The 25,172-nt window shown below is 35.9% G+C and overlaps 1 protein-coding gene across 1 annotated transcript in view; it reads right to left on the bottom strand.

Moving 5' to 3' along the window:
• Nucleotides 1–220: 220 nt before the first annotated feature.
• FAP (fibroblast activation protein alpha) overlaps nucleotides 221–25,172 on the bottom strand; it is a 39,161-nt gene continuing 14,209 nt past the window's right edge. Inside the window, exons 12-26 of the mRNA XM_054636628.2 lie at nucleotides 23,764–23,808; nucleotides 21,968–22,072; nucleotides 21,812–21,882; nucleotides 21,166–21,219; nucleotides 20,711–20,835; nucleotides 19,432–19,479; nucleotides 16,490–16,588; nucleotides 15,705–15,774; nucleotides 14,315–14,509; nucleotides 11,829–11,883; nucleotides 9,297–9,396; nucleotides 6,269–6,333; nucleotides 3,914–3,986; nucleotides 3,584–3,657; nucleotides 221–2,236 (exon numbers count right to left, since the gene is read on the bottom strand). Coding sequence (XP_054492603.2) covers nucleotides 2,135–2,236; nucleotides 3,584–3,657; nucleotides 3,914–3,986; nucleotides 6,269–6,333; nucleotides 9,297–9,396; nucleotides 11,829–11,883; nucleotides 14,315–14,509; nucleotides 15,705–15,774; nucleotides 16,490–16,588; nucleotides 19,432–19,479; nucleotides 20,711–20,835; nucleotides 21,166–21,219; nucleotides 21,812–21,882; nucleotides 21,968–22,072; nucleotides 23,764–23,808 — 1,281 coding nt within the window. The 3' untranslated portion in view covers nucleotides 221–2,134. The remainder of the gene's footprint in view (nucleotides 2,237–3,583; nucleotides 3,658–3,913; nucleotides 3,987–6,268; nucleotides 6,334–9,296; nucleotides 9,397–11,828; nucleotides 11,884–14,314; nucleotides 14,510–15,704; nucleotides 15,775–16,489; nucleotides 16,589–19,431; nucleotides 19,480–20,710; nucleotides 20,836–21,165; nucleotides 21,220–21,811; nucleotides 21,883–21,967; nucleotides 22,073–23,763; nucleotides 23,809–25,172) is intronic.

Genomic DNA, 25,172 nt, shown 5'->3' with positions numbered 1-25,172 from the left:
TGCTGCCTACAAGCCAAAGTAGATGGTGAACAGTTTGGAAGATGTGTATTATGATTGCCTTAGGAAACAAACAGACCTCAGGGCAGATTAATAATGAAATAGCTAATGCACCACTTGAGAAAGACATACCTTCTGTTATTTTATTCGACTGATTTTCCTGAAATGTCCCTTATTTCAAATACTTCCAAAAGCTTCAGACAAGAGACCTGTGGGCAGGGTGTGAACAACACATTGCATCATTTTATTACTTACAGTACCGACAAAGGGCCAATCTATCTGCCCAGATTTCCAGAACTTAGATGATTTTCAATAGAATAAATAAAATAAAGGTGAAGAAATTGAAAGTGACCTTAATATATTGATATTTATGTGAGATTGATACCATGCTTTTTTGGAAATTACTTAGGTTCTCATTGACATATTCAGGTATCTTAAACCTATAAGCATCTCAGATAAGAGCTTAATTTTTCTCTCTTTCACCACAAGATTACAATTATTTCCATGGTGTTGTATCAATAGAACAAATTGAGAATTAAATTTCAGTATTTCAACTGAATTGTATTCCTTATTTGTAAGATAACCATATTTCTGAGACTACTGTTGTGTGCAGCAAATGCACATAGGACCATATAATCAGCATCTAATTAGGCCCACTTCATGTTATATTTGCTTAATTTTAACTTTCTTACAGCTATAATTTTTTCCTTTAGCCATTATAGCAGTTGAATTTTAATTACATTACCAACAAAAAGCTCATTAACATCACGTAATTGGCAGCATTTCCAAAAAAACCTGAACTAATTGAGTATTTTCTGAAGAGTTCCCATCAAAGTATAATTTAACCATTACAAACAGCTTGGCAACTACATTTGCATAAAGATGTATCTAAGGAATGTTCTCATGTGTGGAAAATCAGATTTGATATTGCCATTAACAAACGAAGGAAGCTGTTACATAGCAAATTACTTCCACATTTTAATTATTTTGGCCAAACCCCATGTTTTTGTCAAGAAAGTCAAATGAAACCCCTTGCTTTTCCACAAAGAAGCAGCAACTGGTCTCTGACTGAGAGTTATGAAGCAGCTTGCTTTGTGGGAAGGCAACACAATCTATTTTAGGTTATTTTGCACTCTCAACAGCTAATAGCAGAGATTGTGTCAGAAAGACCATGGTTCTTATGCAGTAGACTAATTAAACACATGACCAAGCAATTGTTTAATCTACAATGGATCTCTTGCCAATTATCTTGTTAATATTCTTATATTATGACAGGACTGATTTAATTACTAATGAAAAGAATACAAGTATTCCAATAATTTTTAGCTTCCACCATTTTTTAAAGACTCCCTAAAATTGTTGCACTAGAAACAAAACAAAGAAAGCTTGCACAATCCTTTGATCCTTCCCCTCCAGTCTGTGATGAATGACACTGAGATCAATTTGAATGCTGAGGTGATGATTAGAAATTAAAAACAGGTCAATATGGCTCACGTACTTTGAATACAGGTGAAAAACCCACTGATATATGATAGTTATTATGAGTGTCCTGCTTTCATGTTTAAACCTGAACACTGAGAGTTTTGCAGAATCAAGGTTTCAAATAAGAGTTGAATAAAATTTGAACACATTCAATACTGTCAATAGGTATCCAAACTTCAGTGTTAAATATTGTGTGTTCCTATGTCTTTTTGGATTCTTTACAAAAGGTTGGAAATCAATTTTGAGAAACTGGTTCTTGTTAGAATGCTAATTAGGTGCTTGCAGTGCTTCCTTTGTCCTTTCCCACTTTACAGTTCTAGTTAACAAATGCAACCATATTAATCTGACAATGTGTATTTGCAATGAAGCACCATTCTTGGACTGCAGAATGTAAGTTTAAGCAAGTCAGCAATAGATGCACAAGACCCTTTACATTCTGATTTTATTTCTTCTGTCAAAAGATATCAAATGTGTCAAAACATTTGTTACCGTAACATTTGCTAATATACAATATCAAAAGTGGATGTAAACATGAAGTTTAAAATTTCAAAGTTCCTGTGATCAATTCACCTGAACACTAGACAACTTGGGCACTGCTGTCTTTTCATTCTCCCAAAGATGTCTCAGATGCCTTAGCATGCTCTGAGTAACCTACTTATTCTGACAAAGAAAAGCATTGTTTGAGGAAGTGGGTCATATGTGTGTAGAGATGTTTGCTGGAAAGGCCTGGAATTCCATGGTTCTGATCAGTATACCACTGAAAGAAAAAGCAAAAACAAAACATAAACCCCTTATGTCATGTTTTCAATTCTGCAAGAGTCAAACAAAATACAAAGAAATGTATTTTATTGATACACATAAGGAAGTGGATGGCTCAAGAAAAATGAGGAACCTGATAATTTTATTTTTCATCAGTTCCCAATATATTCTTATTCTTGCTGAAAAAAAAGTTTCTAAGCCTTCTGTTATTTAAGAGTAAGCATTACTGCCTCAGTACTTAGAGGCCAGTTGTATCAAGTCAGGCAAAAGAGCCTTGAGATGCTGCTAGGGATGAAATCCCCTTGGCCTGCTGCATGGCCTGGGTAATAAGGGTAAGAGTCCTGCTTAGGAATAAGTACTGAGCTCTAAGCAACAAGATTTCAGCTAAATGTTGTTTAAGTTCTATCCAAAACAATCTGCTTTATAGCAGGGCCATGAACCTTGTGAGTGATGATCTGGAAATAAAACACACATATGAATTATGCTAACTCAGAAATATCTGCCATTCCACTGTAGCTGAACCAGAATGACTACATCTGCATACAGTATTCCAGATACTTAAGATATAACCCAGATTTGCTAAAGATCAGCAAAGGAGGCAGAAAATGTGTAACACACAAAAGGGCCTATAAACCTCTGTTATCCCTTTTTGGGGAGTTCATGGCCCTGTGAAACCAGACTCGGGCAGAAGATCAGTATACTTGATAGCAGGCAAACACTTTGGTTATTAGCCCTGAAGAAAAGGGTTTGGAAGCAGAGGTTAGCATATAAACCAGATCTACATTTCCCCTGTTTATTTCTCCTTTATATCCTGCAACCTCTTGCCTATGTGTTTCTCTCTCTGCCTGTGCCTGCTATCCTATGCAAGTCTTTCAGAGAACTTTTTTTTTGCTGATTCTGGATATATATTTGGATACCTTACACCCTTTTTGCTTGTTTCACTTCTTGTCTGTCGCAGGCAAGTCCAATTCAAGATAGACTCTTTCATAACTAGTGACAATTTGGCCCCAGAACTCAGCTCTTTCACCTTCCTCTTTTACCCGGTATCAAAAACACTTATAAGGAGGCTGAATTCTTATTCTTCTCCCTGGCTCATTTTAAAAGCCTCCAAGTTATTCTTGACAAGAGGAAAATCCTGCTAGCATGCAAAGGGCAAAGAAAAAAAAAAGAGCGGAAAAATCATTTGGGGAAGAAATTGAGAAGTTGTTTACGAAGGATAACAAATGCACTAGCAATTGCCAAATTTTGAAGCATGTTCAGTTGAACAGGGTAGTTAAAAACACAGATAAGCTTATTGATAAAGTTATGAACCACTTTTCAAAATGAAAAATAGTCTATTATTTACCATTGCCTGGAAATCCACCTGTGCATTAACCAGAGCTTTTGCAATTTGTGCTGAGTTCTGAAAATGTACATTATCTGAAAAGAAAAAAAAAGAGATTGTCTGTTGAAACACGTTAATACCACAAAGCATAAAGTTATAGTGCATTTAGCTGTGTCCACTAATTATCAAGTGATACAGTTGACATTACTAAGAACGAGTAAGCATCTTATGATAGGTCATATGGAAATCTACCAAAGATCTAAGTCCTGACCCAATCAAAGATAGATGCTTAATGTTTTTCAAACAAAGTGATTCTGGCTCTGTGTTTGTTCTGCCATTTGCAAACCTCACCATCTGCTGTTCCATGGATGAGAAGATACTCTACATTTTGGAAATTCTTTGCTCTTGCCATCACAGTTGAATTCTGTTGAGAGGAAAAAAGAACAGTTCAGCAACTTTAATTTAAACCACTTATTTATAGTGCTGAAAGGCTTTCATTACCTAGTAAAAAAACAAACGGTTGAACTGACATGACAGCAGTGGCTTCATATCAATCTGAGAATAGAAACCATGTACAAGGCTGTATATGTGTATATATATATATAGATATATATATATATATCAGTCTCTACAGCGGGATCTGAACGATCTGGATCAATGACCCAAAGCTAGTTGTCTGAGGTTCAACAAGGGAAAGTGCCATGTCCTGCTCTTGGGTCACAACCACCCCTATGCAGCACTGGGGGCCATGTGGAAGGGTGGCTGGAAAGCTCTCTGGTAGAAAAGGACCTGTGGGTATTGGTTGAAACAGCTGAACATGAGCCACTGCATCCCCAGGTGGCCAAGAAGGCCAGAGCCATCCTCGCCTGTACCAAAACTAGTGTGGCTAGCAGGACCAGAGAAGTGATCATCCCCCTTACTGGGCACTGGTGAGGCCGCACCCCAAATCTTGCGTTCAGTTTTGGGCCCAACACAGACACTGAGGTGCTGGAGTGTAACCTGAGAAGGGTAATGGAGCTGGGGAGGGTCTGAAGAGTGAGTCTTCCGAGGAATGGCTGAGGGTGTTCAGCCTGGAGAAGAGGAGGCTCAGGAGGGACCTTAACATTCTCTATGACTCCCTGAAGATATATTTTAGCCAGGTGGGGGTTGGCCTCTTGTCCCAGGCAATAGTCAACCAGACAAGAGGAAATGGCCTCAAATTATGCCAGAGGAGGTTTAGACTGGATATGGGGAAAAATTTCTTCATGGAAAGGGTTGTCAAGCATTGTAACAAGCTGCTCAGGGCAGTGGTTGAGTCACCATCTGGGAAGGTATTTTAGAGATGTGTAGATGTGGCACTTGGGGACATGGTTTTGTGGTGCACTTTGCAATGTAGGGTTAATGGCTGGATCTGATGATCTCAGAAGTCTTTTCAAACTAAATTATTCTGTGCATCTGTGATCTGTGACTTTGGCTTCAGGACAGGAATACCTATAAATAAATACTGTTTTTTTCTTACATCATTTGCACGTGTTCTGAAAAGCACTACCAGAAGAAAAAATATTAATCTGCACCATATTGATGATATCTGTCCATAGAAGGTCCCTGTGCAAGGCTTGGCTTGCAGCAGGTAGCTTTCTGTGCTGTCACAAATGTCTCTACACTATCAGAAACAGATTTGATATTTAGTGTCTTTTCTATGGGCCAATTCATACAAAGAACAGCACTAGTCATGTCATTCCCAGAATGCTCTAATTCCTGGCGACCCAGACAGCTCCACCAGGGCTGTTTGGTTCGAGTGTTTCTGTTCTTCGAGTTGGGATGGAAATACGTACCAGAACACGATCCAAATCTTTAACAGAAGTGTTTCCACTAAGTTCTTGGATGTTAACTCAGGCCTCTCTGTAGCCAGAGCTGGTGTGTGCTGCTAGAGGAAACTACAGACTTCCTATCAATGTGAAGAAAAGAATGGCAAACTGTTCTAGGTAGGGGAAGCTGCTCTGATCATTTAGTATGCTTATGATCTTATTATCAGAGAGCTAAATTTGGATGAAGCAGTTTGCATATCTCAGCTAACAGTACCAACCAAAACCTTATTAACATCAACATTTTAATCCCTCTCACTTCAGTTCTTTTCTAGGCTAATGGTTAGCACTGGCAGAACAGTATGATTTGTCCAAGTAAGAAAATAAGGACTTCCATTTAGCTTTTTTGGGATTTATAAATACAAGCCTACAATTAATTATGGAGATAAGAATTTCATGGCAGTAGTTTTGCTACAAAAGGACTGTGTCGTGGTGAGGGAAACTTGGACACTCAATATGAGTGTTTAGCAAGCTTCGTTTATTGAAGAGAGCATCAGACTTTTATGCACAACAAGTAATAAGCTCATATATATTCTGCAAGCTAAGCAATTTATTGGCTATACTACAGTATCAGCTCTTCTTCATACCTTAGAGGTTACATCTTTCTTTTCTCATGTCTCTCTCACTACGTATTATTGTACTACAGCTAAGCTCAAGGACACAGTGTTTTGCAAGTGCAGAGACCCAAATTAGCTGCATCCTCCTGATTCTTAGACCAGAACGTAGCCCCTGTCACGTAGCCATTCCTCCACAGGACTGTACCATGAGAGCTGCTGAGCCACTTTATTTCATCACAGTTCCACTTACCCATAGAAGTGTTATTCAAATTTAAGGCAGAACAGCACAGAAACAGAATTCTCACCTTATAGTGCTCAAGATTATCGGACTTTATAGGAAGACCCATAAATCGTTCTGTGTAGATTGATGCTGAAATTAAAGAAGAAAAAAGCTATAGGTAAAGAAAGTGCAGATATTTTGTGGCTTCAGTGACACATAGGAATTAAACGATGTTTAACTGTGTCTGTTCTTGGCTTCCTCATAATACATCAAATTTTCACATATTTTAAAAATCAGCTATGAAGGCTAATTATTTACTGTTCTCCAAACCATCTTTGCAGAAATAGTGGTTTTATACTCATCTGGGTTTTGGGGATAAAGGCAATTAATTTATATGGCTTTATGCTGTTGGGTTGAACTCCAGAAGCCAGTTGAATAAGGCAATGAGCCAATATGAGTGCATGGTGGAAAGATGACACAGACTAATTCTGACACCTTAAAAAGAGGAGATGAGGATTTGTATGTGCATTTACAGTAAATATGGGTATGCATGTTGTCATTTTCCTATTGAATGCATATATGCAGCAACTAGAGAGAGCAGGAAAAGATGCAGGCATGAATGAAAAGGTGGCCCATTGCTTTCCAGGTCTCTGTCCAATTCCTTTTTCTAACTACAACAAAGACTGGTAACAGATTTGACAAAATAAATGTGAATAACTGAACAGTATCCATCATTAAGAAATCAGTGGAAACATCTCTCTTTGAGCTGCCTTGGTATTTGTAATTTAACTAGGAGCTGCTATGAAAATTTATGGAAAACTGACACAGCAGCTGCTACTACCAGAAGATTACTTTCTTTATGACCTTGCCTTGAAGGAGGAACTGACACATATTGAGCAGTTAAGCTGCAGAATTACAAGAACTTTATTTATTTAAGGAAGTCAGGGCTTTCTGACAAAGAAGAGTTGTTATCTTTTCCTCTCAAAAGACAGGTGATGGCCATTGTAATCATTAAGGAATTGGGATTGTCTATCTTGTTCAGTTTGATACACTGTATCAGAACAACTTTTTGTTAAAAAATAGAAATGAGAGTCCTCCCAGGAAAAGAAAATGAATCAATATACTCATGTTCCCATAGTTTATTATGTATCGTTTACATGTGCTACCTCTGAGAGCTAAAGACATGTACTATGTCTCCCACATCAGCCAAGCAAGGCTTCTGAAGATAATTTGTAATATAAGTACCAAAAAAATTTAAGTAGCCTATCTTTTATCAAAATCCTTTATCATTCCATGAAAACAGAAAATGTGCAATATCTGTTGTCAACACAGTGTCAAACAACCATATTGGGCTTAAGTTTTCAATAAAATAGACTCTTTCTGAATGGCTGGCATTTCTACAGTATTCTGAGCCAATTTTTCCACCCTCTACTACCAGTATAGCTACAACAAGTCCACAAAGGTCAGCAGAATTGCATTATAATGACTAAGTGGAAGATTCAGCTTGTCAATTATTGAGGAAGGAAAAGCAGATGAATTTAAATAAATTTTAATAAAACAGTCACAGATACAATGATTTTAACTATACATTGTCCCTGAATGGAACCTTCCTTTCCATCTTATAACTGTTCAGCTCTGACTCAAAATGGAGGGGGGTGGGACAGTTTCTGACAAAAGATTTTGGCCCAGAATCTCATCTGTGCATCCAAAAGAGGGCTGGACAGAATTTAGAAGCTCTAGGGGCCAGTACATCCTATGACATACTGATACTACTTGGAGACTCAAGGAGCTAACATCCTGTAGTTTTGCTCCTAACACAGTTCACCCTAATGGTAACATGATCTGTTTGCCAAAACTTATGACTCATGTTTCCTTCCTTCCTTAGTGGAGGTACATTTGCCTGTTTGGATTTTACAGTGTGTTTTCAGCAAGATTCTTTAATTGCCACCTGAAAATTCAGCTGATGTAGAGATTGCAATGGTGCAGGTCTAATCTGCTTCAACTTAAAAACTTCATTTGAATTTTGATGCTGGGACAAATTTTTATAACATGTCTTTTATTAAGGGACTTTTGCGAAAGCAGTGCTTTATGCCTGCATTCTAGAAATAATTTTGTGATCATGAGTAAAAATGCCTTAAAAAAATCTTGATGCCAGCGAAAACACGAAGACTATGCTTCCTGTGTCATACAAATATTTTCCCCTTTGTTTGCAAAACACCATAAATACAAGGAATGTCTGTGCTAGCAGTCAGGGAAGGAATCTTTCCCATTTAACCAAAAATTTTTCTCATAACCAAGACTTCTTAGAAAACGACCATATGCTAAGTAAATGTGTTCAAAGTGCTACATTTTACTCATTGAAAATATTCATGCCATGATTTTTTTTTACACTAAGGTTCCTTAACACCATGCCAAAAGCTTAGCAGGTCGGCAAGTATGAGTATGTGCCTGCTTTATTCACACAGGAAGGCCTTGGGAATATACACCCAGTGTTGTTTCCTCTCAACAGTTTGCAGCCTAATTCCATAAATATAAATAAGAATATGTATTGTACATATTGTACAACAATACAGGCATGGCTGAGAAACATTTAGAGGGAAAAGTATTAAATTAAAAAATATTATATTGAACACAATAGTCTTTCACTTTTTCCGCTGCTTTTTGGAAACAACTTTGCAGTCATCAGAAATACTGATTCCTGACACAGGTCATCTGTGGTTTCAGAAGTTGAAATGTACTATGATTCTGTTGCTGGCAGATAAATCAGTTCAGCTGTTTCTGAATTCAGTGATAATGCTTTAATAGGACTTTAAGGCAGATCACTCCTTAATAGCAGTTTATTGAGAGGGCTTTATACACTTACTGTTTTAGAAGTGCATATGGAATTATCCAGACATACCTTCTTTGTGACAAAATCAGTTCCAAACTGCCAGTTGCACTCAGTTATTTTCAGCAAGAAAAACATTAAACTTAAGGTCTTAAAAGTTTTAAATCTAGGTAATTTGAATGTCTTTATGTTTCAAATTGCCAGTCTCCTGCGATGGTTTAATTTAAGAAGTCATTAAATGCTACATCTTGCTTTCCAAGTCAGTATTTATGACAAGTTTCCATACCGTAATATTCCCAGCTGGAAACAGGAGCCACAGCCATTCCACATTTAAATACTCCACTGCCAGATCCAAGTGCCAAAGAAGTTACATAGCCACCATAGGACTAGGAGGAAATCACAGACGGTTTAAAATTACTGGTGAAGTATCATTCTGTTTTCTGAATTAAACTCATATAAACTAATTCCAAATGAACTAATTTGCTTTGCATGCATGGAGGACAAAATAACAAAAGGTTGAGGGTTTTTTGAAATTAATTTATTGATATCAAATGGATCTGATGTAATTTCTTGTGAGACAGATTAGACAAATTAATTTCTTTTTTTTTGCTGCTTCTTCAATGTTTATCACCGTTTTCATTACCACTTACAGTCACAGAGAAATTGAATTTTGTAGCATCCTTCACGGTAATCTAATGCAGCCTATAGCTCAAAACAGGACTAACTTCACACAGAAATGACACTGATTGCAGTCTCATCCATAGTACACATCCTCTCCACTCTATCTGCTTTAACAGTGATCAATTTTGTCATATTTTTTTCCCTAAAACCAAACAGAAACTTTCCTTCTGGTAGCTTGTTTTCATTGCCTCTCATCCTTTCAAGGTGCACCTCCAAGAAGAGTTAGAGGTTTTTTTCCCTCCCTTAACAAACTACCTAGGTTTTGCTAAAGATCAGCATGTTGAACTGACCCAGTCATCAGTACTAATAAATATACTCATTACTTCAGGATGGAGCAATTCTTCCCTATGGCTGCCTGCCACTGTTCCTGGTATTTTCTGGCCTGATTCCTCAAACTGGGACCCAGAAAGGAAGAATAAGTTCCCGGCCATAAGAAGGGTAAAGCAGTAAGTAAACCTAGATATAAGAATAGATCTGTGAAACTGAATGGGGCTAGCTGCTGAGACAGGAAAATAATGTAAATAAGAAGCCTTTGGTTTGGCTCTCCACAGGATGTGGAACTGAAGTTGGAAAAACTCATATAAGGTCTTTGCAAAATAATGGGTTTCTGTTTACTTTGGAATGGAGGAAGGGATAAAAGTATGGCGTGTCATGAAAAATTCTGAAGATTACTTCAGTAGTATATGAAAGACTAAGGGAAATAAGCATTTTTTTTTTTTGTACAGAAGTTAACTTAGTCCATCCTCTTGACTTTTCAGCTTGGAATGATAGTGAGGGATATAGTAGTAGAAACACTAATTAGTAGAATTTTTCCAACTCATCTGATTTGCTCATTTGATCTTTCAAAAAATCAGTCCACAAGGCTAAAAAGTAAGGGATTAGGATTGGGCGATAAATATGTTCAGTGTAACAGGCTGAGAGAGTTCACAAGCCAAATTACTTTAGTAGTTATTTAAGAGCTTTTGCCATCTTGAAGAGTTTGTTGAGTCTGAAAGCACAAGTTCATGCACATTCACCAATCTGCAGCCTACAAATAAGAAAACAGCTTTCAACTCCTTTCAAAGCTTACAGACTAAGAAATGGTATAATAAATTGCAAATAAATTGGAAGAAAAGGTTGACAGGTTTGGCAGTAGTGCCTTTATTTTAATATTATATGCACTACTGGAATACAACGTGTCCAAGCTCTTAGTTGGTTCTGGAAACACTGTGGTGAAAGAAAATATGATGTGACTTAAAAAAGAAAATATTTTCTTGAGACCTTAAATTACCTAATGTCACTTTAGAATTATTCACTTCTAAGCATCTGTGTCATTTAATTTCACCATATGATACCCATTTTATTCTGGTATTACAGTAGTAACTGTACCAAAGTAACTTAAATATTGGTTGGTAGAAGCTTCATAGAAAGATTTTTAGCAACTCTGCTCACGTGCTGTCTAAGATGAGGCAATATATCTGGCTATTAAAGGTTCTGGGAGCATTACAAAGAGAAATACATGATAAAAGCAAACATGAAAAATAGACTGGCTAATAATTTGGAATGACTCCCATACTGCCCAATTTTTCCATGTCTTGGTGAAGCTGTCAATGTTGTAAAGCTCTCAGATCCAGATTTCTCCCTGATGACCATTGTAAAGCCAGACAAGTACACAGTGATTCAGGATGATGCAGGGGTCACATTTTCTGATGAGAGATAGTCATAGGACTTTTCTCACTATCTTAAACTCAGATCAGAAAGGACAATACTTGAATTTTGGCAGTAAGTTCCTAAGTTAAAACTAAAGCCAAATAAAATGTCGTAATTTGGCTTGACTTCCAGTCCAAACAATGTATTAGACATGAGCTTTTCAAAATTCCCTCTTGTGCTGCCAAAGGTTCATTTTTGGGGGCTTGAACTGTTGCAGTTGCATGTATCTAAGTACCAGCAGGAACCACCCCCTTTGGCAACACCATCATATATTTGGAGAAGAAATTTTATATATACTTAAGACAGAACCAGGAAGAATAATAATAATAATAATAATAATAATAATAATAATAATAATAATAATAATATTAATAATAATAATAATAATAATAATAAAAATATACTGGAGGATTATTTAAAGATAGATCTAAAAACTCCAAACACTTACCCAGCCCCATATTGCTATTCGTTTCTCATCAATAAAGCCCATTTCTATAAATTTTCTGTGGAAAATAAAATCACAGATATAAATGCATTATTACAAAAAATTGCTAGTACAATAACAAATTAGCAAAAAATAGTTTTTCTTGCACTTTTTTTTCCACACATCCCACCAATTTGAGCAAACTGACAATCAACATAGCATGCCTGATTTCTACAAAGCATCAACTATTCAATCAATAGGTGTTGAAAGGGAAGAGGAAGAATTCTTCCTGAAAGAAAAGAAAATACTGAAATCAATACTTTCATAATAATAATTTTTATTCCACTGGATGAGGATAATTTTCATTGCTTTAGTGCCAGTGGTGCAGGATTACCATTAACATTCAAACTTTATCGTGCAAGGTACCCAACATATGGATGTCACAGTGAGTTAATACTTTGATTTCTCAACAGGAACAGTATTGACTTCTGAGGAGATTAGGGATTCCCTGCAGAAATAAGCGGTTTTTTATGTGCCTGAAAAGTAAAATGCTCTTATGGCTACTTTAATAAAAAATAATAATGAAGGAATCATCTACTAGTGCTCCAAGTAGGTAATAAGTTTGAAATGTATAAAAGGTGCAAAACTTCTTACGCTCTCAAGAGTCAAACAGGTCAAAGAGAACCATAAATATTAGGTCTCCTACAAATACCCTGAATCAGAGTGTGGAGACTGTATTTCTAAGGAAATATTAGCAACAGCAAAGAAGAGAAGATGAGGCAAAAGACCACAAAGGATTGAGAGTGACAGATAAACACAATAGTTTTGATACACATCAGAAACACAGCAGCCTTATTTACCAGGACAAGGGCAAGTGGCTGACAACACCCAGAACGTGGGATACTATCTGGGTGGGACAGAGTTAGAAAAGCCAAAAAATTATTTAGTTTTGTTATATTACTGTGTAATCCCTGGCGCTCCACCTGCAGTAAAAGCCCCCTCCAAGAACTTCCCACTAGAGTATAGAGGCTCTCTAAAAATCATGCATCTTAATCCATGTGTTAGATCAGGAAGATGGAACGCACTACATTTAACTGAATAAAAATTTAGTCTAGGTGCTGACAGAAAACTGGGAAGTGTGAAGTCTGAGGTCATTTTTTCATGGCCTGTCTCAGCAGATTTTGCAACTGCAGAATCCATTTAGTTTCCCTCTGATATTCTATGTCTGAGTAATGATTCAGAATCATATAGAAACATTCTTCTTATATTTTGAAGTATACCACTCCTCCTAAAATTTTCAAGATAAAAAAACAGAATAATAGAAAAACTTGGCATGATATACAGCTATTCTGTTTCATTTATCACTGAAAAGGATAATGGTGCATTTATATTTATAACATTGAGGAAGAAATGAATTATCACAAAGCAGAAAGAGGAAGGAACAGATATCCTTCCCACACACGCTTGTAAGTACAGGCAGCGCTCTCAAACAAGCAGAGAAAGCTGTGAAAATCTGGGTTGCTACATCCAATTTCCAGCTAAGATACTCTAGTATCTTCGTGGAGTCTGGAGGAAATAGGGTATTTACTGTTGCACCTGGAAGTCTATCTATCTAGATAGACTGGAAGTCCATATCCATCTATCTATCTATCTATCTATCTATCTATCTATCTATCTATCTATCTATCTATCTCTAATATCGCTGAAATCTATCCAATCTAGCTCTGATGGGCCAAATTCCATACCAAAGGCTAGGCTAAATTCCTGCCTTGCAGTCATCTCTGTGGAGTTCAAACTAACCCTTCTTTGAATGCTCACTTTAGCAGTGCTACTACATCTGTAAAATTAACAAGACAATCTTTCTTGGCAATCCTCATCTTTCACTTTCTCCCAAAAATCTCTGCATAGGGAATCGGTTTCCCCTGGAACACTTTCAAGTGTTTTCATGCAAAGGAGCAGCTGTTGGGGAACACTTATCAAGGGACCTCAGGTACTTTCTGTGCTTAACTGTCCTACAACAGCACAGAATGCAGGTTTGTGACTAATTGACCTGCAGAACATTTGTGTCAGTTTCAGTTTCGCTACCGAATTCTCATTTAACCTTTAGCTAATCAGTGAGGTAAATCCCTATGGATCTCTGGCTAATCTCTATGGTCACCGAGACAGGCTTGCCCTACAGGAAATAACTTCAGAAAAATGGATAATTGGCTTAACTTTCACCACTGACAATTGTATTTCTTTAGGCTTAGGAGTGAAGCCTCTGATGATTCTCTTATGCAATGCAAGTGGTGAGGTCCAAATGTGGACTTACTGGTATATGGACTTAATATACCAGACAAAACCTCACTGACAGCAAGCAAACACTAATATTTTATTTTTACAAGTGTTTTCGTCTTATATCCTGGAGACCTCCAGTCTTCAGAAGAAAGGCTGAGAATTCAATATTTCTTTCACCTTACTACTTCTTGGTATGCAAATACAACAGCTATACAAGGAGATAATCTACTTACTTAACTGCTGAGATTTGGTCCTCAACTTCATAGACTCCAAGTCTTCGATATACTGCATGCAAAATCTTGTCACCTTGATAAGCTGTCCCTCTGCCATCCACCAGAGCAACAACAATTCCCTCTTTGCTTGCAAGATAGGTTATCCAGCTAATGCTAAAGGTTGCCTTTACATTTTGAGTGCAAGGTCCTCCATACCTGAGGATGAAAATTCACACATTTTCAAATCACAGATTTATAAATGGTTATTAGACACTGGACAATAGCTATTGGTACTGAAAACATTTCCTCCACATGTATTTTGCTACATGACTGAGGTTCAGAGAGCTCAGTAAACAAACAGTTCTACTACTATTTTCAAGTAGTTATGAGATTTGTTATGCTATCTAACATCCATTTTAATAATTTAGGTTTTATCTGTGAGGGAAATAATTAGTTTCAGCTTAGACTAAATGGTGCAGTTTCAGCTGCTTGTCCTAAGGGGAATCCTTGGAAAAGCTATCTCTAAAAGATTCAATTCTTTGCTCTCTCCAAATTCCTTAGGAGTAACATCCTTTTTTGGTGCTTTTCTGCTTTTTTGCTTTTGATTTCCACATGCAGTCAGTAATGCCAAAAAAAAAAGCAAGATTAAGAAGTACAGCTCCTTACACTTTTTGGCTATCCCCAGATCTTATTTGTTTCAGTAGGGAATAACATGTGCTGTTGGAAGGGTGGACAGAACACACCCCACATAGCTGAGCAAACGGAGACACTCCTCATGAGAATGGCCTAATGCAAATTACACATTTGACCTCAAGGACAGGACTTTTCTACTCTAAACTTCAAATATACTTAGCATTCTTGGACCTTTGGATCATCACAGGTTATAAAATAAAAAATTATGTAATTGTTTATTACACCCACTCAGCTCTCCTTTCTCCATATTTTTTCTTTTTTCACCACTGCAATTTTTATCACTTTTCTGCTTGCAATAAATTGTGTCAAGTGCTCTTAACAGCTTAGTTTTCTTTTCATCTTAAAAAATGAAGCAGGCTCTTGTATTTTTTTCATATTAGCAAAGCTGAAATCAATACTACTTCAGACTACCTCATGATAAACAGAAGAAGCAACAGAGCTAAGATCTACAAGGAATAACCTAAATGATTTTAGCCTTTCTCTTTCTCTGAGAAAGTAATCCTTATCATGCTAAGATTAACACTAAAATCCTTATCGATCTCCATTGGGATGAATTTCTATTCCAGAAATACATTGAGAAAACCACAACAAATGAAACAGAACTAAGTAGTTTTGCTTTTACTTTATAAAATGTTGCAAATGTCCCAGGTTTGTTAAATTAGAAAAAGTATTTTTTCTAATGAAACAACAAGATTCAAAGAAAGGAAGAGTTACATACACCTGAATAAGCAGAGGGTACTTCTTGGATCTATCAAACTGTGGAGGTAGAAGCATTTTGTACCACAAAGCTAGAAAAGACAAATTAAAATTAGATTCTTAATGGTTGAAATGATTCCTCTAGGCATAATCCAGAGTCTGGGGTAACAGTATATGAACATGAATCAGCACACAGTACACAATGCACAAACTGTGAATCACAGAACTGATGCAATTAACTGTTTATATTGAGCTGTTGAAGAACAGCTTTGAAGAAACCCACACTTCAATTTAGCTATGCTAAATTATTACTTCACAAAAGTCTAGGTTCTCAGTTTTTCCAGGTGGCTAGAAAAGCATAACCATTTTAAGATTATCAGATATTAGTTTTGGAAACTTTATACTGATTTATTACCATGGGATACTGTTGGTAAGTCACTACTGAAAAGAACAGTGAAAGCAAGTCCATATAATGCATAACACATGAACAGCATCTTACATTTCCCATTTTATTACCACCATATTATATCATTTTTCACAGGATATTTAAAATCTTTACCAATAGTATTAAAGATTTTTTAGAAATGTGCATTGTGAACCAAATGTATTTTAACTACTATTTTACAGAGAGATAACCTGAGGCATAGACAAATCAGCTGTTATTGAACAGGGCAGAACCAGGCCTCTTCCCAATCCGACAGGCCAACAACTTTGTTCTACAGAAAGAAAGTATTTACTATAATAAAATTCAGGCAAAATATTAAAATGGTAAGAATAAAAAGCACAATAAAGACGTGTAATTCTTACTTATACCATCCACTTCAAGCTTATTAATTTCTTCTTTTGGCAGTCTGATATCTTGCAAAGCAGACTGCAATTCCCAATTGTCTTCCAATACTTTGAGCTCTAAGTAAAAGAAATGCCTGAATTATTAACTGATTTATTGTTAATTTCTCTTCAGTAATTAAGATTCTTTTACTTTGTGTTATTAGAACAGAAAGGAAATCTGTGAATTTTACAAGCAGAGTAATGAAATCCACTCAGACACTTCTAATTGGGCTTGATCACATAGCTAAATGAAAGAAAAGCACTGGCATTGCAGTGCACAAATACTCGTTAGATTTTTATAGGATGTACATTTTGCAATGCAAATCATTTCACATGTTGCCTCTGAGTGTTAGAGTCCCGCATGTTAAGAGGAAACAGCTTTCTCCTGCAGATCCCTCATCCCAGTCTTGTAAAATGGGGGAGCTAGAAATGCAAAATTCATAGCTCTGTGCAAAACACAGTCCTGTGTCTCTGGTATTTCCTCTCTTGCCTATCAGACTAACATCAGTTTAACCTCCAAGACCCTTGGGCAGTGTGGTCAAGCACATGGTCATCAGGGAGTATCTTGGTTCTGGGTAATGCAGGAAATTCAATTTCTCAAGGGGTTATGGCAAAGCTTCACTTAACCACTGGACAATACATTCCTACACAAAGACACCAGACTTACCATCTCACTGTCCTTATTACTGCTCACTTAGTAAACATTTTTTTCCTTTTTACTTGCTTTAGACCAAATTCAGTTACATAATTTAAAAATTACTGTTTAAAATTTAATTAACTTACAGGACAGATTGCAGAACTGTATATTATTAATAATTTGGTTCTCGTTTCTTTATGTGTTTTCCCGTGAGTATTGCAGGATGAAGAATATTGAAAACATAATGGAAATCTGTGACTTTTAGCTTCACTTTCAGAATGAAAGAACCTTTTAAAACTGCAGGAGATTTTTCTTTTTTCCTTTACCTTTCCCTTCTACTTGTTTCTGGAAATTTTCAAAAAAGTACAAGAAGTATTCTTCTCTCAACATATATTGAGCTAGGTAGTGCTTGGGACATGCCAGAAATATAATACTGAAATTCGTTCTTTCAAAGTACTCTTGACAAGTTTTGCAGATTCAAGTGGGTTTTTTTATGGCTGAAAGACCATCCTGCTCTTGGATGCTCATGCAAACTGAGCTGAACCCTTTTCCAGCCTTCCCCTCAAAACTCCTGAAACTTTCCCATTACCACAACTGAATTGTAGGCATCGTGGAAGGAACTTCCAAACTGATCTATGTCAGTTTAACTGTCTCCTACTAAAATTCATGGGTGATATAGTTTCAAAATGCTGCCAACTGCAATGAAAATGGATTTACTAAAAATAGTTTTGCACCACAGAAGAGATTATGAAAGCAAGGAACTGAAGGAAAATTAATTCTAAAAACGTAATGAAGAATTTAAGGAGAAGCCTGAATTTGTTTTTATTCCTGAGAATAACATCACTGAAGAGAGAGGCATGATGAAACCTCCATCCTTCAACCTCCAATGGTGAAAATCCATCACAAGAAACTGTTCTCTGCTGCAGAGAGTTTAAGAAACACATAACTGCAGTTGGGCACTTAGTTGTATTTCAAGCAATGCATAGTTTGATAAGATAGTAGGGGCCCTTTACATAAAAGGTAACTGAATCAGAAAAAACAGAGGTATAAAAATTGATTAAATTAAAAAAAACTAAACACGCATGCATTGTATTTAAACCTTTAAATCTATTTAAACCTTCTGCAAAAGAAATACCAGCACACAGTGTTTCTATACCATAAGTGCAATACACATGTTAACCTATCTTTTCCATTTGCAAGAATTTTTAAGTGGTTATAAAATAAGATGTACCAACTGCTACTGGAGTCTAAATAATGTGATGTTGCAATTCACTGACTTCTACATGAATCACCACAGATTAAGTTAGTTTAACAATATTGTAGCATTTGTCTTCCTTATGTTTTTGCATGTCTTTTGGTCTGACAACTCTCAGTTAACAGTGGGTTATCAACGCTGGCTGAACTGTAAGGACCATTACAACTACCAGCTCATTTCCACTGATTGTTGGGGAAGGAAGAGGATGCTAAATCTCTGAAGTTTAAACAGAACCATGCTAGTTTTCATAACATTCCAGGAACTGAAGGCTTAAAGTCAGAGAAGAACTTTTAGGAAAAAAAAACAAGGGACAGAAAGAGAAGATTCACTGCAGAACAATTTATATTTTCATAGTTAGAAAGTTCCTGCTCGGCTTGGTTGCAAACAGTCTTCACTAAGAGGCTACTTAAATAATAAGGGCTCTGAATATTTCTTGCTGAAGATCACACTTTCTATCAATAATTACACCTTGTCTGAAGCAGTTATTTGAACTGATCATCTGAAAGAGCTTCTGCTCTTCTCTGACATCTCTACTGATGGCTGAAGAAGTCATTGATCCAAATTCTAATTAGTACAGCACAACAGGCCAAAGTGTAAACTCTAAATAGTAGGCTATTGTCTTTTTTTTAAGGTAGTGTTGCCTTGTGAAAAAGAAAGTCTTGTGTTCATCCAAATGTGAAAAGGAATATTCTGGAAACCACAATAATGCTTTCTACAAAGTTTGACTCAAAATTTGGTAGACAAAGAGTTGCCCATGTTACTTTTATCTATATTGTGTAAACAGTAAAAACAGCAGGATGCTATGGACTCAGTGCTGGACTCAGGAATTGAGATAAATGCATCACTGTGTTCATTCCCATTTGGGTTTTACTCATGAACATATCTAGGAAGACACTAGTTATTTTAATACCAAACAAGATGAAAGGCTTCTTGATCACAATCCTAAGTATTGTACTAGAAGACCTTGATCTGTAAAGGAGGTAAAGGAGTAAACCAATTGCTCAGAAATAGGCAGGACACTTGCGGTACCTCTATCACCACGGTTCTCAAAAAGAGTAGAAATGGGAATCCCAGGACCTGTTGAAAGAATGATAAAAAGTCACTTCACAGTTTGAAGCTGGAATTAGGTGATGCAGTGTGTATTACATTAACATTGATAACCGGCAGGAGTTAAAGAGCTCAAAGCTGATGCAAAAATCTGAATCTTCTCTGCTGTATAAGTCACTATCCCTGCTACAATACATAAGGTTCTGTGCGTACAAAGATTTGGCATTGCTCAGCAAATGTAATAGAAGCAACTTTAAATCTACTAATGCTTCCTCCCTAGAGATGGAGTGACATCTAGTTAATACCTGAGATGTGATTACATAAGGTGAATGCAAAACTAACAATGTGAAACATTCTTCTGAGAACATGTCACATTGGATTTGTGAAGGTGAGTGCCTTTCACATGGTGATGACCTTACTGACTATTTTGTGCAAGAATGATTGAAAGGTGTTGTTATTTGCTACATTTGGTTCTCTCCTCCACAGAAGTTCTAAGGAACTTTTCAGCTGATCAGTCGGTGCAGAATCACAAGAATAGTAAACTTTGTAAGAAGTACACAAAAGGAAAACCTTGGATACTTTTCCTCTTTTTTTTAGATTGTGACGTCACTGATTTTTGAGTACAGCAGTGGATGTAGTGGATCAGATCAGTAGTGGATTTCAGATCACTGAAATCACCTCATTTATTACAGAAGAGCTAAGACTTCCTTTAATACTTGTGTCTTGCAAGCAGATTCAATGATCACATGTCTTGAACTGAATTTTTCTTAGATCATTTATTAAAAATGTCCTCAGGTGCTAAACAGTCAACATTTATGGCTGACACAGGTCTTTATTTCAACTGGGAAACAAAGTAAAGTAGTTTCTCACAGCTAATTTTGGTCACATAAACTGAGAAACAGTATATGTTTCTAAATCCTGCTCTGGCTGCTGCAAGAAAAAACATGGCTTTCATGAGCTGGATTAAAATCTGTTTTGTGACATGAAGGACATTCACTAATTCATTTTAAATTCTCAAAATCCCAAGCTTTTTTTTTTTTTTTTTTTGAAAAAGTGAAAAAAAAAAATCCTGAATATATCTGTATTTACTGAAACATCACAACATTTTTGAACATGGGAAGTCTCTTTTTGGAAATCTTTCCTGGTTATTGTGAAATTTCTGTGAGTCATACAAAAATCATTTGGGTAATCAGCATTAACTACAGTGCTGATAAATTCCAAAGAACAACTGATTATATGTTCAGTCCCATGCCATACATACCATAACAGATCAAGGCATAATACTTTGAATGTTCACTGAATCTTGCTGTATAATACTGACATCTCTCTTTCCTTAAATTGCAAGTAATGCATTGTTTTCTCATAGATTTACTTCCAATGCTGATTCTAAGAGAAAAATCAACAAAACAATCATTATTTTGCTAAAATTAACTTTATATTTGTCTGTCTCATATTCTTGGATGCAAGCCCTGTACTTTCAGAACAGCTAATTTAAAAATAAATGCTTGGTTTTTTTAATCAATTTTCCCCCAAGAGTATATTTAAATGTTAGATGGCACTTCTCTCCATTGTCAGATAGAATCTGAGGTTAAGATTTAGTTAAAATAGCTTGTGAAATTACACATTAAACATCTTGAAATGAAATTGTTTTATTGACAAGTCCAGAGACATCTTCTAATAACCTACTATCATTAAGATAATGTTAATAAAACTTACTTGTAAATATTCCTTCTTCCAGGATAGCCTTCAAATTCATTGCTTGAATAAAAACTGCAAATTCATTTATATGTTAATAAATAATCCATAAAGTGATGACCTATGAATGAGCATCAAGATGAAAAGCTGTCTTGGAAGTTAATTAAGACTTTTTGAGATTTCTGCATGCGATGGAAGAATAGTTAAGCTTATATACCTTTCACCTTAATAAATCTTTGCTCAGACTATGATTAAGTGACACATAAGCCATATAAATAGGACTTCTATCTTAATTCTCATAAGCTAATCTCTCCAATTATTTAAGCTGCCTCTATCTATACAGTAATGAGAGATCATAAAAAGAGAAGTAACTGCAAATTGTGTGAGGGTTAGCCACATGATTAAGTTAGTGTTTTTAAATAAGTCTCTCTAAGATGGGTGATGAAAATAAATAGAAAATTGAGGGCCATTTGCAAAGAATCTTTCATAAGTAAATAATTTTTACAAACCTATGCAGTACCTTAGCATACAAATTTGTTGTGGATGCATTCAGATAAAAAACAAATTACACCTAATTATAATCTGACAAGTTAACAAATGGTGTTCAAATTATTAAGTGTTGCTTTTACTGATAACATTCCCAACCTTTTTACTTCATGACACTTACATTGCATCATTTGTTACTCTGAAAATGTATATTGCCTCCCATTCTCCACTTGTAACTTGGATTGCATTCTCCTGTGTAGGGAGACATTTAAGTTACTGAATATTGTAGAATTCCTTCAGGACAGTAGATCAATGTAGAACACTTGGCTTGACTTACCACAGAGCCATTGATGTAATGAATATGCTTATAACCATTTTTGTCACTAAAAATTTTGTAGTATGAACTGCTGTCTGATGTAAAATACGGTGCAGAAACAAAGAACTGAAACAATGGAAGAAAAACAGCAGATGAGACATAAGGCTGTCCAAACTGTTCAGCAGATTATACCTCACATTACTAAAAGTAACAAGACCATTTAATCAGTTCAAATGGGACAAACTACTTTGCACAGGTTTGTACCTGTGATATTCAATCTTCCCGTGATCACATGTTACAATTTCTTTAATTTAGGATTTCTTAAATCTATAATATAGATACCACAAGTACACCACGACTATGAGCTCTCTACTTGTAAGTGGAATAATTTGTATATTCTCAATGACCTTTCTTTAGTTATTTAAAAACAGGCAGAAATTATTTTTAATAAGAAACTTTCTGAATAATGCTGATGTTCATGAAAGGTGCCAGACTGAGTATCCTGTGGACCTCAGTTTGTCTGTTTCACTGAGCAAGCACACCATCAAAGAAATGGATATCTGAAGTTTCCCATACTATTCCACTAATTTTAAAGAACAGATTATTCCAGATAAGATCATTCAACTTTTACTTCCTTTTAAAGAATCACATCTTTACTAAAATTGTCAGTCAAGGTTGAATTACTGCAACTCTAAGTTTTGTTTTCAAAACATAAAGATATGAAGATATAGGAATGACTTGCAAGCACTTCAAACATAGTCAAACATTCCTGAGTGAGTATACCTTTTGAATAATATTAACTCAAGCTCAACTAGGACTTGTGACCACAAGTTAAATTCCCCTGCAGACTGTATCTGTGATTCCTAATACTTGAAAGCCTATAAAGGCAAAATCTGGGATTTATGCATGTGTGCAAATTCTTTAGCTCTAATAAAAATGTGTCATCAGAACTTCTAGTGAAGTGTCAAAAAATCAAAGGACCAAGTAAAATAACTAATTCTTGTAAACATATGATCTTCTCATTAAACATCTCTTAAGGGACAGTGCACTGAAAATTGAATCTCATTGTTAAGTCCACTACAGGACATTCAGGCAGTGTGAGGTTCACACACTTGATTCTGTTAACTTCCCCTGCCTGAAAGTAAATATAAGCAACACTACATATTCACTGTTGGAATACAGTCTGTATGACTGTAAATACTGATCTCATGATCTTACAATTTCCTTGCAGGTTTGTTTTTACTGCAAGTTGCTGAAGGCATATGGTTGTCCAGGGTTACTGGGCAGAGAAAACATCTTTTGCTAAGAGGTAACTCCAAAGAAATATCACCTACCATTCTAAGGAGCGTATCTTACCTTGAAGGTTCCCCATTAGTTGAAGATGTGCACACACCTGGCACTAAAACTCTTCTGAGTGGAAGGCTTTTATTCTAAAGATTCTAGATAGCCCATTTTATCCCTTGTCCTAATGCCACCAGAGGAATTTTACATCTATTCTTAGGCTCCAGAATGCTTCTAAGGATTACACTGCACTGTAAATCCACCTCTTTTCATTAATTTCCTCCCTTCATTAAATTCTGTCTCAACCAACTTTCCTGTCTAGTCAGTTGGTCAGGACAGAAATAGGTTTTTAAATTTAGAAAGCAGATAGCCAGATACTTCGTCTAGCACAGCATTAAAAGCTTCCGTCCTACAGCGCAACAAGTCTAAGCAGTAGTGCCTCAGAAGGCTGCTTCATGTTTCAAAACACTGATGGCAAGATCCAGGAAGCTGTATCTTCTAACTGAATTAAAATAGAGAGCAAGAAGAAAACCTACTCCGCCCGCCCATCCTGTTTGACTCTCTTCTATGTGCTGTTGATTCTGAAAAACAAAAGCAACATTACACTCTTTAAGAAGATTGAGTTTAAGGAGATTGGAAATCTTCAAATAAATCAGTAGCTGCCTGTAAAAGGGAATTTTAGAATATTTGCTATGAAGGTTCAGGCAGTTGGAGGTTGTCTATGTAAATAATTTTGCTGTATTAAGGTCATTATGTTAATTAAACTATTGTTTTTAACAGCTGACATCAGACCTAAATAAAATTTAAAGCAATTATGCAACTTTTTCACTGAAAACAAGAATGAACAACTACTTGATCTCATTAATTTTTTGGCAAAAATCCAAGTAAAATAGTATCAGGAATATTAATACTAAAAATTTGGTTTAGATTTTCAGCTTGTTTGTATTTTCTTTGATTTCAAAGTTGAGATGTTGATTTAGAGCAGTGGTGATGTGACTATTAGGCATTCTGAGACTAGAATATAAATTTAGAACATCTTAACTCCTTGTTCTTAGAGCTGATTTGGAAACAGACTTATACTGAGCATGAATGATGCAGCTAAAGGTGCTTTTATATTTGTACTTATGTTTTGCTTGTAAAGTTTCTAGTGATATATTTAAAAATCTGCATTCAATCAATGTATTTCTTTTTTATCTTGCAAACTTTTCTTTATACTCTACATTCAATATAGTATTTCTTTACAGTTTGAAACAAATTTAACAAATTTGCTTTCTAAGGAATATGATTTGTATTTCTTACCCTCAAAATAATCTCACTACTTTTTAAAATCGTGTGTTCTCCCTTCTAATTTATTCCCCACAAAGTAACTTGAGGAAAAGTTGCAGGTCTTTGCCCCATAGAAGACTAGCACTTTGCAAGGGCTCCACTGAGCTACTAACTGAAAAGACAGATTTTATTTCTTTTTAAGATGAAAAGAATGGGATGTATTGTTTTATATCTGCATCCTAACATTATTTTCCATTCTCTCATTTGAGTAGCCCCCATTTCACAAAGACATGCCTACCTTTTACTCACATGAATAGTTCCACTGATCATATTGGTTTCTGTGGTCTAGTCACATGAGAAAGAGTTGAACATGTGAACATTTCTGATGAATCCGTACTTTGGGAACATCTTGTAGATTATATTTTGTTATTATTTTCAGATACATAAAACATGTACAAGCTTATTGTACATTAGAGACTCAATGCAATCTGAATTCAACAAGAGAACTATTTTTGCCAAAGGAAATGTTCAGAGATATACTTTCTGATGGCAAATAGAGCTAATGCAGCAGTCCCATCTGTTCACACTCCTTCGATTGGCCATTTGTGCAAACTTTAATGTGATAAAAGCATTGTATCACTGTTTAAATATAGAATTATAGAAACGTCAGTAGTGACTC

This window comes from Agelaius phoeniceus, chromosome 7 (assembly GCF_051311805.1).
Source record: "Agelaius phoeniceus isolate bAgePho1 chromosome 7, bAgePho1.hap1, whole genome shotgun sequence".
Classification (NCBI taxonomy): domain Eukaryota; kingdom Metazoa; phylum Chordata; class Aves; order Passeriformes; family Icteridae; genus Agelaius; species Agelaius phoeniceus.
Note: the sequence above shows the minus strand (reverse complement) of the source record. Positions and strands in the feature narration are given on the sequence as shown.